The following is a 14,039-nucleotide window of genomic DNA, read 5'->3' as shown; positions in this document are numbered from 1 at the left end:
TGAGTAGTTAAACATGCTTTTATTGAAAAAAGCCACTTTTTCCAGCCCTTCAAATGTAACTATTGACATTAATTGAATGCAAGTACTTTTCAAAAGTAGATTTTAGTATTTCAAACTTTAGAAATGTAGTAAGTAACAGAACAATGTGTATGAATTTAATGCAGTGGAAGTTATTGTTAGAGTACTGAAGACTTCTAAATATTTTTAAAATCATAAATATATTAATCTCTTCCCTTTGAATCAAGTAGCATTAATTTAAAACAACAATGACAAAAAAATACCCACCAAAAAAGAAGCAACCAACATGGAGCCAGACTTTGGCACTGAATACAGTCTGGAAATGATAAATGCAGAGACTTGTTTGCTGTTCATGTTTGAGTCAGCTGCTAAAGGGCAAGTGTGTTTTTGCTTCCACCTCTACCAGCTGCACAGCTTCTATGTCTAGGTAGACGTGTAAACACAAAGAGAAAATATAAGGCAAAACCTATAGTCTTGTGTTGCATATCTCAGACATTAATGGTGGCAAATGGAAGCTGTAACAGCAGGTGAAATCATAAATAATTCAGTTAAATATTTCAGCAATCAGTCTTAAATGCCTTCACAGAGAAGGATTAAGATAACTGGATGCACACTGCAGCTAATACAGGGGAAGACTTGTGCAGAAGATTTCTTTCTGACACCTGTTTCATGATATACTATTGCTTTAAAACAATGTGCTGTCTCAGCTGCAAAATGCAGCTTCAGAGGGAATTGTTTCATTTAAGAAAGAAAAACAATTCTGAGTTGTGGGACAAACATGCAGGAGTCTCTTGCAAAGATAGGAAAATACCAGCAGGAGGAAATTAAAATACCAATGGGGTTATTAAAGGCAATAGGACTAGCAGGCTTCCCTTTGGTTCAGTGTTCCATTGAATGCCCTGGATTTGTAGTCAGGGAGGCACAGCCACGTAGGGTTAATTTCTAAAGAAAGTGAGCACTCAAAGTTTGCCCCACCTTAATTTTGTATTTCAAGTCTTGCCTGCTAAAGGAAGGGGAAGAGCTCTCTAGTCAATGTGCGTTACCAGCAATAAATAGCTGGTGAATATAGGATCAGAGCAGCTGCAAATATCCAAGTGTTGGATGCTGAAGACTATTCCTAGTATTTCAGTGTTTTTGTACACATGCTCCTGTTGCCATGAGGAGTCATTTAATGTAGTGGATTGAGGTGTTCTAAGCCTATGTAGACCTAATAAAGATAAAGCTACATCAGACTTTAATAGAACAAGCATCTGGTATTGGGTTGCTCAGTCTGTACACTTCTCTAAAGAGTTAGGAGATAAGATAATCTTGCTTTTTACTATTAGAGTTGCTAATGCTTGGTAAGCTTTGTGCTAGACTGCAGAAGTTATGAAATACTTAAAATGAAGTTTACAAAACTGTATGCAAACATGCATGGTAGAATTCACCCTTGGCTTGGCAAGGCTTGGATTGTACAGGCAGAGCTATAAACAGAACCTTACTCAGAGCTCCCAACAGAAAGACTCAAGTGATGCCACAGGTACAGGGGACTGATTTACATTTCAGATATAAACCACGGTGTGACCGCCCCAGGTTATTTTCATTCCCATCCCAGAAAAGGGGTTTTGCAGTCTGAAGTACCTTTTCAGAGGATTCTTTCTTGTACAAACTACATCCAAGTCTCATGCAGAAGAGAGATGAGGTTAGTGAGCTGAAGGGGAGATGATGTTTGTGCTGTGCTGTGGTTTGTATCCTTGTAATCTCTGTCCCAACATGTGGGAAGCAAAGACTGCTCTCAACAAAGCTGCCACATGTGACTGCCACACTCAGCTGCTTGGCACAGCTTCTGCTCTGCTCATGTCCCTGCTCCCTCTGGGTTTGGGAACTGATGTTTCAGACTTTCTCAGAACATCAGTGGACTGACGCTTGGCACAGCGCAGGAGTGGCGGGGGTGTCGCAGTTCTGTGGGGGCCCAGCAGTGTTGGCATCTCCACCCTCCGGGCTCTGCTGGTCCCTGCAGGAGCTGGGGGCCTTCCCGTGGCCTTTGTGTGAAGTGGGGGATTTTGCCCAGAGGGGAAGGCTCGACGTGAAGGGGGCAGAGCTGTTCCTCTCTGCAGTCAGAGCCACCGGCTGTTTCTCCAGCACGGCTGGAGCATACACAGCATTTTGCTCTGACAGGTGATCTCCACACTGACTGAGGTGTTCCGCCAGGACCAGAGGCTGCTGATCATCCCCTTCTTCAGAAATAACAAAAACTGGTTTGTTTTTATCTGTTTCTACCATAAGCTCCTTTGTTTTTGAACCGTTGACCAAGTTGATTTTCAGGGGGTTGGAGCTCTCTAGAAGATTTTTTGGGCTTTGGCTGATAACTGGAGATGCTGTCCCTAGATGTCTTGAGGGATCCAAGGACCTCATATGTTTGCTGTCAGGGGAGCTGGCTAAAAATCCAAAATAAGGGTTCCCAAATCTGGATTTCTTCAAATTGCAGGAGGTTAACTTTCGCTGCCTCTGTGCAGACAGAGTGAGGGGATATGAGGCATTACTGGCAGATGAATCAGAGTAAACAGTCTCTGATGCTCCCTCTATCTCAGTGGCTGAGATTACCTTTCTGGTTGGCACACCTTGGGGTCTTGCAGCTGTAGAAAAACCCTGCACAAAATAGTACAAAATTAGCAGACGTGCCATGAAAAGCAGCTCTCTCTCAAAAGTTGATCCCGAGAGAACTAAAAGTAAAAATTCCTGGTTATTTGAGAGGTAAGATGCGTTCTTTAGCAAAAACCTATGTTATTACCTTAAAAAGGAAGAAACATCATTCATTAGCTTTGTAACAAGCTGTTGGTTTGATGACTACAGTCAGTGAGACCCAGATATCCCTGCCACACCTACAGATTCCTTGCAGTGAAATAATAATACATCAATTTTAATAAATTCAAGGCATAACCAGGGGGGAAAAAGCACATGTCAGAACACTCAATGAGATAATCTTGTCTGAAGGCATTTTTTAATGTTCCTCTGGACTGGGGATAATTTCTTAACCAGGTGCCAACTGCTGGAAAATACAGGTGCTTAATATTTTAGTAAAGCCTGGCTAAATTACAATATAATTAGGCCACAGAGTTTCCCATACACCAAGGAAAACAGACTGAGATGTGTTTGCACTGCAGGACAGAGAGGTGAGGCACTGGCTAAGGGGAAAATGCGTTCCATCAGTGAACAGTGGGAAATACTGGAGCTGAGACCCCCACACCCTCCCCTCCCTGCAGGACTTACACTGCTGTCAACCAGCTTTGTGAAGGGGCTGTTGGTGCTCCAGCTGCACCATTTTTTCTGTAGCTGTGGTATTGGAGCCAGGAGGTCGTGGAAGGTGCGGGCGCTCCAGGTGCGCTGCCTGGGACAGGGATGCTCCAGCTGCACGTTCCCCTTCTCAGCAGCATCTGCCCCTGCAGCTGTGGGGTGGGAGCTCAGCCAGTCAGACACAGAGGCAGGGCTTGTGACGCTTCTTTTCAGGTTTTTGTCCTGAAAAGTGTACATAAAGATCGTTTATAGGCATCTTTCATTAAAACATTTTTAAAACACTTTGAAAACAAGCTGTTAGTGCAGGAGACTGATTGATTCAGTCGTTCTCAGAGGACTCAGGAATGCAAGTTCTCCTCGTTGTTCTTCCAATGTGCTGCCTGAAGCTCGGTGGCTTTCCTGGAGGAAAGTTTTACCTTGTTCCCCCAGTTTTGGGTTTAAAGCTGAAGTGGGAAATTTCAGTTACATAAGATATAATCCTACAGCCCTCACTAAATATATGAAATATCTACAGCTTAATTTTACTGGAAGTATTTGAGAGATCAGAGTCATAAACTTCCCTGTGTAAAACAGAATTCTTCCACTCTGCTTGGCTCTTGGAAGGCTCCAGGTGTGCCTGTCTGGGGAAATAAAACTTAAGGGGGATGGAGCTTACTGAAAGAAATCCAGAAGCAAGCAAGAAGAGAATCAGAAGTCTCAAAAATGCACAGTCTGGGAGAAAAGACTGAAGTAAATGGTGCTCTTTATCCTATATTAGGGAAGAATTTAAAATAATGAAAAATAAAGAGAAAGGAAATAATCTGTTCTCAGTGTCTGTGCTGAATAGAACAAGAAGCACAAGAACTGGATTGAAGCCAAGGAGATTTGCATTTCTCATAAAATAAGGCTCTTCAGGTGGACAACATGCTTTTGGAGTAGAACAAGACACCTGACAGCTGTAAAATTGGCATCGTCAGGAGGTGAGACTACATTAAACTGCTGTCAGCAGCCCTGTGAATGAGCAGAGTTGATCAGACATGGGAATGAACTATAGACAAACATCTCTTCCATACTTTATAAGTTCTGATATTGCATTTGAAATCACAATTTTTGTCCTTAATATTGGTATAAGCTTAGAGCCAGGAAAGTTAGAGAATTCCTGACATTCCTATAACTCTCCTTTCATTCTTACTAATACTTCACCTATTATTTAAGCCTCCTGTTACACAACTCTATATATATATATTTAATTTTCAGCTGTGTGAATATGGTTGTCATGAGAAGAATGCAAAATCCATATTCTCAAAGTTTACACAGTCCTTAAAGAGTATCTAAAATAAATCCCACAGTGTCCTGGATTTTAAAATCCTGAGAAACCAGAAACATGTAATTTGTTATTTCTGAGAATCTGAATTTTCCAAGTTTCTGCAAATCAAAGAAACTATTTAGTGAATGTGTCATATTGGAAATGGATAGGCAGAGAGGCAAGAAATTAGCACTAGATCAGAAAAAGAAACTCAGTGGGAAGCCAAGAGAGGCATCAGGCTCTGGATAAGTTGGTTTCAATATTAAGCTCCTAGTCTAAGATTTCTTTAAAGGGACAATCTTTATTTATAAATTTTTAAGCTGGCTGTGGCTTAAAAAATTCTCCTAGGTGGCCCCTTTGGGCTGTCTTAGTATTTATTATTCTAATATTATTATAAATACCTCCAAACTGGTTTTGAGATAGTTACAATGGAAGTAACTGTGAAGATGAACAATGTATTTTCTAGACTTTTGAAAATGTTTTGGCAAAAAATGTTTGTTAAACATCCATGATCATACTCTTTACTCAAACCTTTGCATCTGAAACTTGCAGTGTCTGATCAGAAATCAGAGATCATAGTCATAAGCCAACCAAAGGATGAATGATGCCTTAAACCAAAGAGGATTTAGAAAGCCATGACTACTGGAGGACACCTGGAATCTCCCCAAAAGCCTTCTCACCCTGTGTTTCTTCACACCAGTCACAAACAGAGGGGGTTTTTTGCTCTTCCCTCATAACACAGGACTGGTGTCTTCAAACAGGTTTGAAAAACTGCAGAGCAAAAGCTGCAAAAGCCCAGCTGAGCTGAGGCTCACACTTGGTGGGCAGCACAGGACCAAGCAGCCAGACACAATTTCTCAGGGAAAAAGTCAAGATAATTTTTAAAATGAAAGCTCCTTATAATTTCACAAATTTTAGTCAAGCATTTTGCGTGAGGTGAGTCTGCTGGCATTATTTACTGTACTGTGAAGGCCCAGGATTTCACACATGTTTTCACAAGGGGATAACTGCCTAGCTCCTGCCAAGGAACGGGCTGTGCTCCAGCAGATATCTCATCCACTGCCTAGTGCTGTGCCACAAAGCCACACACCACATCCTCTGTGAGGCCTGGGGGCTGGCTGGCCAGCAGCATTTCACACCCTAAAAATACACACCTAAAAATTCAACTGTAAACACGGCTGACATCCAGGAGCCCTCGGTATCAAGTGGCCTGATAGAGCAAGAGTGCAAGTTTGTAGGTAGTCTGCTGTGCTCAATTTCCACAGCCCTGGAGAGGATGGTCAGCTGTGGGGAAAGGCCCAGGGATTTTAAAAAGGCCCTGCCATGCTTCCAGCCTTTGTTCCTTGAGGAATTTGGTTGGGAGTATTGCCTCACTTGTGGGCATCACTGAGGAGATGTTTTCTGACTTAATAATGTGTTTAATTCTTTGGGTTACTTTCACTGCTTTAATGCTCTTTTATTTTTTTATGTATAAATGCCCTCTGAGGATTGCTTGCAGAAGAATAGAAATGGGGTGTGTGTGTGTATTTCTTCCTTCTGACTGAAGTTGGGAAAAGGGGCAGGAAAATGGTTTTGCCTGTTGCCTAGAAGCTGGATGTGTGTGGGGCTGCCACCAGGTGAAGCTCTCTGCTCTGGAAAGGAACTGGGGAGTGCAGGTGTTTGTTCAAGGGTGCCCATCTGGCCACAGCTCCCAGTGCCCTGCTCCAAAGAAGGTCATGTTCAGGCAAGGGAAGGCTCCAGAGTTGTTTTCCCTTCTTTCCCTCTTTCTGTTCATCAGGGTGGCCAGCTGGAGGCAAATCTCAGCACGTGTTTTACACCAGTGTAGGAAAATCCTGACCAGCCTGGTCTCCTGGCTAATTTCCTAATCAAGTGCAGGGATACAGAATGCTTTTGTTTTGTAAACTGTGACAGAAGTATTACACAGCCTGTCCTGGGCATGTGAGTTCCTTGTGCTGGTTGTTTATCCTCTTGTGGGAAAAAAGAGACAGGGCACTGGAGAAGAGAGTATTGACCTGGGAAAGGCTTTAGCAGACACTTGCGATGAATGTGCTCTGTCTGCACTCACTCGAGGTTGAAGAGGTGACAGCCAGACCTGAGGCTTCTGAGCCATCATCTGTTTCTAAACAAATGAAGGATCAGAAGTGCAGGGGAAAAAGCTAAAATAAGAGAGAACCTGCTGAATCAATTCAGGTTTTTATCTGTGAGGGCCTCAGTGCTTTCACTTGAAGTATTTTATTTTTTTAGAGCCTAAGTTGTTAATTTTCACATCAGCTTGATGAGACACTTTCTGAGGAGCTGAGTAACTTCAGTGATCACTTGGAGTGGAGAGCAGTAGTAGGTCTGACTCGGGTCTTTCAGTTGCTACAGGTGGTAATTTTAATGAACATCAGCTTTGCCAATTAACACTTCTGCAGGTTGGTCCTACTGTCTGCTGGCAAACATCTCCATTATTTGCTAATAGGGTTCTGCATTTTCTCTTCCCAAAGCTGGGAAGATACTGGCTCAGGGGATCAGAGTCCACATCATTTGATGGCAGCTCAGCTTGAGGGGTAGGAGAACTGCCTGGTTCAGTCCCTGCCTTTCTAGAAAGTGTGAATTAGGCAAAATGGACAGGTAAGACAAGTGCTGTCCAGGAGGGACAACCTGCAGCCTGCTAGAGATGCTGGGGAATGTACCTGTATCCTGTAGGTGGTAAAGCTCAGCCCACTGGTCCCAGGTCCAGCAGAAATGATAAACACTTCATCACTCCCAGTCTCAGTGGTCACTGCAGAGATGGAGGAGGGCACATCTGGGTCAGTGTCCTGAGGAGACCGTTCTGTGCTGCCTCTGCAGGAAGTGACTGAGAGAGGAAAAAAGATCAATAAAGACTGCTTGCAAGAGTCCAAAACATCTGTTTCCAACTCCTCCCACCCTCATCAGACAATCTAGAACAGCCTTTGGCTGGCTGTTGCACCAGCCAGAACAAAATTCAAGTCAACAGTTTGCTCTTCTGAAACTGCAAGCTTTTAAAAACAAAACAAAAGAGGAGAGGAGAAACGCCCTTGGGTCTGCTTTCTAATAATAACAGACATGAACTGAAATTCCTTGTGTTAAACACATGAGGTTGTGCTGCAGATCAGAAACTTGCAAACTTGCTCAACTCACTATTTATTTTTATTTAGTCATACCTGTTAATATTGGGAGTTGTAGTTTTTGGTTAAACCCCAATGAATCTGCTCCTACAGGCAGCCTGATGCTCCAGGGACTGCTATGGAGGGTTATGTGTGTCTGCATGTGTCCCCAAGGCCTGTCATCTGGTCCAGGCAAGGAGGACTCTGGCCGTAACCTCCTCAAGAAGGAGATGGGAAGCTGTCATGGCTGGGAGTACAGAATTAGCTTTTTGTGGACATACTTTTGTGAGGGCTGAGTGTGTAGCAGCTGATAGTTCACTGGGAAACTGATGGTGTGTCACAACACAGCATAAAGTTCCTCCCTGTTGGTCTCCACTAACCAAAAGGGGCACTGGGACAGTTCATGTGTTGTGACTCAAAATTGCAGCAAGTGACATTCCCTGCAGCTTGGCTGGGATGCTTTTCCTGGGAGCTCACTGTGAGGTTAATGTCACCCAAAGCACCTCCATCCATCCAGACCCACAGAAACAGGGAGCACTGGGAGCTGGAGTTGGCCAAAGACCATCTGAGCATTGCAAAACCCATCCTTTCTGGAGCAGGTTAGGCCCAGGGCAGGTGAAGCTCTTCCCCAGTTTCTGGGTGTGTGTAAGTTGTTTGTAGCAGCCTGAACCCAACACATTTGCTCTGCTAACCCAGTGTCTCAGCAGTGCCATGTGCTGTGACAGCTTGTGTTGGCAGCGCGCTGGAGCTGCGCTCGGGTGAGCTCCTTGCCAGGGGAATTACCCTCCCAGGGAGGGGGGAGCAGCGAGGGACAGTCCCCACAACAAAGGCTTTCTGCTGTGGAGCAGCTCTCCAGCTGTGCATGGGCGAGCCAGTGACCAGGGCTGAGGGAAGAAAGGATCTGCTGGGCCGGCCCGGGGCTCGGGGCTGCCCTGACCGCCCCGGCCCACGCCCCGCGCTCACCCGCCTGCTCCCGGCTCACAGAGTGGTTGTTGTTTTCATTCTCCTGGCTTGGCACCACCAGCTGCAGCTCATTGATATCGACGGTGGAGTTCTGGATCCTGTTCTACAACTCAGAACATGCCCCGGTAAACATCGTCAGATAAACAGTGCAACAGCCAATATGAAAGAGAGAAACAGAAATTGCTGAAGCCATTAGCACTAACCTCCTGGTCACTGCATGCGTTGGACGAGCTCCTTTTGGGGCACGTTCTCTGCCTGAAAAGGAGAGACAGCAACAACAACAACAAGCCCTCGAGTGAGTTAAAGATCCACAGCAGGAAAGTTCTCGGCTCTGCTCATCCTGCGAGGGGAACCCAGCAGGTTATGAGCATCCAAAATACTTGCCAAGATTCAAGGCAGCAAGGCCTGTAAACAAGGGGAGAAAATTATATGCTCATGTGGTGGAAAGTCAGCTAAAGAAGAGAAGAACCTGTCATCATCTTCCTCTGGTCACTGCAAAAGCAGGAGCAGAGCTCAGACCTCTGCCAAGTCCCACCAGGCTCCCCCCTGACAGCTGCTCTTTCACATCAGTGGCTGAATAGCAGGACTGAGATCCTTCAGTCTGGGCAGTGACATCCTTCTTATCCTGCTAGACAGAATATTTCATCTGCATAGCTAATACTGCATACTGAGCTATATTTAGCAAGCAGAGAGCATCAGATGCTGTTCATTTGTGTGACTTTCACTAAAAGGCAGTGCTGTGGCAGATGATGATGGGATGAACGTGCCTCTTGGCTGAAGGGAAACGCATGCATGTTCTTAGCCATTTTTTCACATTTTTACTAAAACTGAGATTACGAAACAACTAGTGTTATAATCTTTTGGATGAATAAAACTAAAAGACGTCACAAAGAAGGGCTGGCGCTGGTGGATCTGATAATGACTGGAACAAGTGTAGTCTGTGCTCATGGTTCTCCAGGGGACAGAGCAGACACGGGGGAGCATTAGGCACTGGCTGGTGGGATGCAACCCAGGTTATTGCAAAGGCAAATTCTCACCCCCGTGAGAATCTGATGGATGGGCAGCAGGCAGTGACTGGCAGGGCAGCTTGGGTGGGGAGAGTTGGCAACACTGAAGTCTTGATGGAGTCACTGTACACTCAAGGGTTGGGAGGCTATGGAGATGTAAAGTGCACTGCAATTCATGGGTTGCAACCATACAGCGAAAGTTTGACTGCATGGGACAGGATTAAAATTAAATAAGATGGACGTATCTGTTGTTCTTGGGGCTTGGGAAAGAAAATAAAAAATCCCCCATTACTCGAGCCAGGCTTCATGGCCAAAAGTAATTAGAATTATTGGCCAACTAACAACTGAAGCTTTCATTCCCTCCCCAAGTAGAAAACAAAAGCTGCAGTGTGGCAGAGACTTGGAGTTTCCCCAGAGAGCTTTGCCCTGCTCAATGCAATGAGCCTGAGCAGATACTGCTGATGACTTGGTGCACTGGAGTGGCAGTGAGTGCCAAGCCCATCCCAGGCCATTTCTTCTCCTGGCAAGGCAGATCCTGCTACTTTTAGCTAAGCAAGAGCAGCAGATAGAAATGGGAAAAAAAAAAAAAAAATCAACAGCTGAACCTGGTACCAGAGGACTAAATAAAGTATGAAGAGAAAAGAAAGTGGAAGGCAAGTTTACAAGGCCAAGAGCTTCCAGGTTCCTCTTGGCATCCTCTGCAGTGCCCAGTCCAGCCAGGACAGTGTCCCTGTGCCTTGGGGAGCTGGTCCCAGTTCTGAGTGTGCTGCACTGGCAAAGCAGCATCATTTCCCCCTCAGCCCACCCTGTGCCACCCTGACATTTTCTGCAGAGAGGACAGACTGTGGCTAATACACATTTGACACCTCATTTCAAGCCTCTATTTAGGACAAGAAGCATAAAATAGAGCTTGATGGGCTCAATCTAAAAGAAGTTTAATGCTTAGTGCTTAATGGCCTCAGCAGTCTTATTCTGAGCTGCATTAAAAACCCACAGCTGCGAGTTGTAGGCAAACTCCAGCCAGTGCCAGTGGTTCTGGGGCCAGAGACCAACACCCTTGAAGCAGTTACCACAGTAGAGAGGGAGAAAAGGCTCTTCCAGTGCAACACAGGTGAGGTAACTCAGCACAGGTCATGGCATCACTTCCACCTGGTCTCACTTAAATGGTCTGACAAAAAATAGAGTGGTGTAATCAAGGCTTCCCAGGAGCAGCATGCAGGGAATACAGGAGGCTGGGATAGTAAACACCCTGCCAAGAGGCTAAAGGAGTAGGGCTAGTCTCTATTTACATTCAGTCAATAGCTGGCTGAAGTATAGATATCTTTTTTAGAAACAGAAAACCAAAAAAAAAAAAAAAAAAAGAGTTGTACAGCAATGAAGAGGCCAGTGTTAAAAGAAGCAAGCCTAATCCTGTGCCATAGGGACCCCTGTAGGATGTATTCCCAGTGACCAGAACACACAAACATTGGTGTGTGGGGCTGAAGCCCTGGGGACTGTTTTTTCTCTTGGTCAGCAAGAGCAGAACATTATTTTGTAAACATCTAACAAGCAAAAAGCCAAACTGTGACTGTGAGCAGCATGGCTTGACTTTCTAAACAGGCTTTGCAGAGGAAACCTCAGCCAGTGGAGCCTCAGATTGCCAGTGCACTTTTTGGGTTGAATAATACTCTGCTTCATGGATTGTTACAGTGAAATTAAATAGGGGTATTGGAGCAAGAACAGCCTACTCAACATGTGCATCAGCCCAGACTGCTGCCATAGCAAAGGGAGCCTGTTTCTGTCTCTTTTGAAGATTGGCAAGAGTATGAAAATAAAGTATTTGGTATCTGAAAGACATTTTCCACCAGAGTTTTTCCTTTAGAGCTAGCAAAAAATTGTGGTCTAAATTAGTGCTCTGCAAGCTCTTTAAAAACAAAAAGGTTACTTAGATGTAGTACATGCAAATTTAACTCTTATAGCTACAAAAAGCTCAGACCCTGAAAGCAGGAATTTCTATATATACAGCAACAGAGATGATATTTAAGTTTCAGCACTGTGCCCATGTTCTCTGGTGCTCGGTCTGATTGGCCTGCATTTTGTGTTTATTCAGCCAGAGCTAAAATGCAGCCTCCATCAGGACAAGGAAAACCAAGTTGCTCTGCCAAACCAGCCCCAGTGGTGAGGGGTGTCTGGGCAATCCTGACACTCTGGGGCTGGAGGATGAGGCAGGGGAATGCAGGGAGAAGCCAGAGCAGCTGCTTGATGGCTTTGGGAAATGAAACTCCTGCCAATACCCAGCCACCAGAGTGGAGCCCTGCAAGGAGCACTGTTTGTTTCAGTTTACCTGATGTTTTCATGGAAGTCAAATCATTTGAAAAATGGTGTTTATTTTGACAAAAACCTGCGGAGAATGGGCTCTGTTTTGAATTTGTTGGAAGGGAGAGAAATAAATCACTGTTTCTACAAAAATGTTTTCACTAGGGAGTTAGAAAAATGCAAACATATGCTGGGGGGCGGAGAAGTGTTGCTTGGATAGATATAGAGGAAAGAAATACATAAAAGAAAAGCAATTGACTGGAGTGGCATGCTTGTGTAACTGTTAGCATTTAACTAGTTAGCATCAGGACCTGGAAATCCACAACCCAGCCTGACCATCAGCTCATTTGACTGGATTGTTTTGGATTGCATTTGGGAACAATGAGAGCTACTGCAGCATGGCTCTGGGCTCTTCCCCAGCATCAAAGGGATGTGCAGATGCTTTCTTAACACACTGATTACATTGGATGTAGAATTTCTGCACAGTCTCTTGGATAAAATATGCTACAGATGGAAAAATATTTTTAAATCTTAATTCTATATGTGGTAATACTTTGGTTATTATTTACTTTTCTGCCGAGTGCTAGTGATGGTTAGTTAGAGCCAAACTGTGGGATCTCTGTAAAAAGATGCAGTGACTGTCAGCTCAGCCAGCTCAGGAGAGTCAGGAAAGGATGATTTTGTCCATGAGCCAAAAACTGAGGTTCCAAGGCACCACTGCCATAGAAACAAAAAATGTCCACGAAAGTCCTGACTGTTCAGGTATTTCTGCAGGAAAAAGAAAATAAATTTGAGGTACAGGAGCTGTAGAAGTAGGAAAGAAAAGTGAGGAGCCTAGGGCAGGAGCAGTGAGGGGCATTGACTTCCTCTGTACCCACTCTACCATGTTTGGAGAACAGCAGGAGTTAGCAGAGCAAAGGAAAGGTGACTCTTCTCTGAAAATTTAACTCTTTTCTGTTCATTTCCCTATGGATAATATCACATGCTTCCAAGGCTCTGGCATCACCTTACCTGCAAACTATGCAGAGGGCAGAGAGCAAAGCAAGAGCAAAGACAACAATCCCTGTTACAATTGCCAGCATCATCATGTTTTCCTTCCTCTCCTGCCTCACAGCATCCACAGTGCTGGGGTCACTGATGTTCCTGTAGTCGAACAGCATCGCAAAGCCTCGGCCCCGGTCCGTGGTGGTGATCAGCTCCATGATAACCTCAACCATTTCCAGAGATGAACCAAAGACCATGGTCTTGTTCACAGGGGAATTTGGGCCACAGAAGCGAGAGGAAAATGTGATGAGATCAGAAACGTATAATACATCATGGGGACAGACATCCACTGCTGTCTGGGGGCTGGAGGAGATTTCCATGGGCAGTGCTGTTGGGGGAAGTGTCCAGCTCTCTGCTGTGACTTCATCTCTCTCACTAGCAGCTAGGTGGGCAAGCAACACCTTCCCTTCCAAATCCTCTCTTGTTCCCAGGCCGCTGCTATTTTGCCTCTGCCCTGAGGCACTGCCAGCCACAGGGAATGGCAGCTCCTCTGGCTGAGCCTTGGTAATTGCTTTGGGCTCCTTCATCTGCTTCCACTGGTTTTCTTCAGATGCTTGTTTGGCTTCATTTTTTTTTGAGATGGTTCCTGGAAGTTCATCCAGGCGACCAGCAAGGTCCTTTGACTGGTCTCTGGTGCTGCTCAGATTTTGAGCCACCTTCGACGTCGAGGTCTGGAGAGAAGGTTTTGTGGTGTGGACAGCAAAGGCCAGGTTTTCCTCAAGAGAAGGCATGTCCTTATTTTCTGTTGTAGCAGGGGCTGAAAAGCCATCCCAGGGGGTTGGAGTTTCACTAGAGCTCTCAAAAATGTCAAAGTCAAATATTTCCAAGATGAGATGGGTTCTCATGGGAATGAAAAACTGCCAGACACAGTGTGTCCCTGGGTAGTAGTTGTTTGGAAAACCTGGTGACAAAATCAGGCCTCTTTCCATTGATTCCACCACTGCACCACAGGAGTAATACACCTGGGAAACAAAACAAAGAATCTTACATTTTGCCATAGATTATACCCAGGATGCAGTCTGCCACACCAATGGAAATTCCAGC

General features: G+C 44.9%; 1 protein-coding gene across 3 annotated transcripts in view; it reads right to left on the bottom strand.

The window, feature by feature from the left end:
- Positions 1–14,039, bottom strand: part of LOC110478085 (uncharacterized) — a 31,686-nt gene continuing 17,647 nt past the window's right edge. For all 3 annotated transcript variants that reach the window (XM_021544490.3, XM_085593122.1, XM_085593123.1), the window contains exons 2-7: positions 12,963–13,957; positions 8,853–8,904; positions 8,650–8,752; positions 7,252–7,415; positions 3,268–3,513; positions 1–2,646 (exon numbers count right to left, since the gene is read on the bottom strand). In XM_021544490.3, coding sequence (XP_021400165.3) covers positions 1,909–2,646; positions 3,268–3,513; positions 7,252–7,415; positions 8,650–8,752; positions 8,853–8,904; positions 12,963–13,957 — 2,298 coding nt within the window. In that variant the 3' untranslated portion in view covers positions 1–1,908. The remainder of the gene's footprint in view (positions 2,647–3,267; positions 3,514–7,251; positions 7,416–8,649; positions 8,753–8,852; positions 8,905–12,962; positions 13,958–14,039) is intronic.

The sequence above is a fragment of the Lonchura striata genome, chromosome 15, assembly GCF_050655825.1.
Source record: "Lonchura striata isolate lonStrDom1 chromosome 15, ASM5065582v1, whole genome shotgun sequence".
Taxonomy (NCBI): domain Eukaryota; kingdom Metazoa; phylum Chordata; class Aves; order Passeriformes; family Estrildidae; genus Lonchura; species Lonchura striata.
Note: the sequence above shows the minus strand (reverse complement) of the source record. Positions and strands in the feature narration are given on the sequence as shown.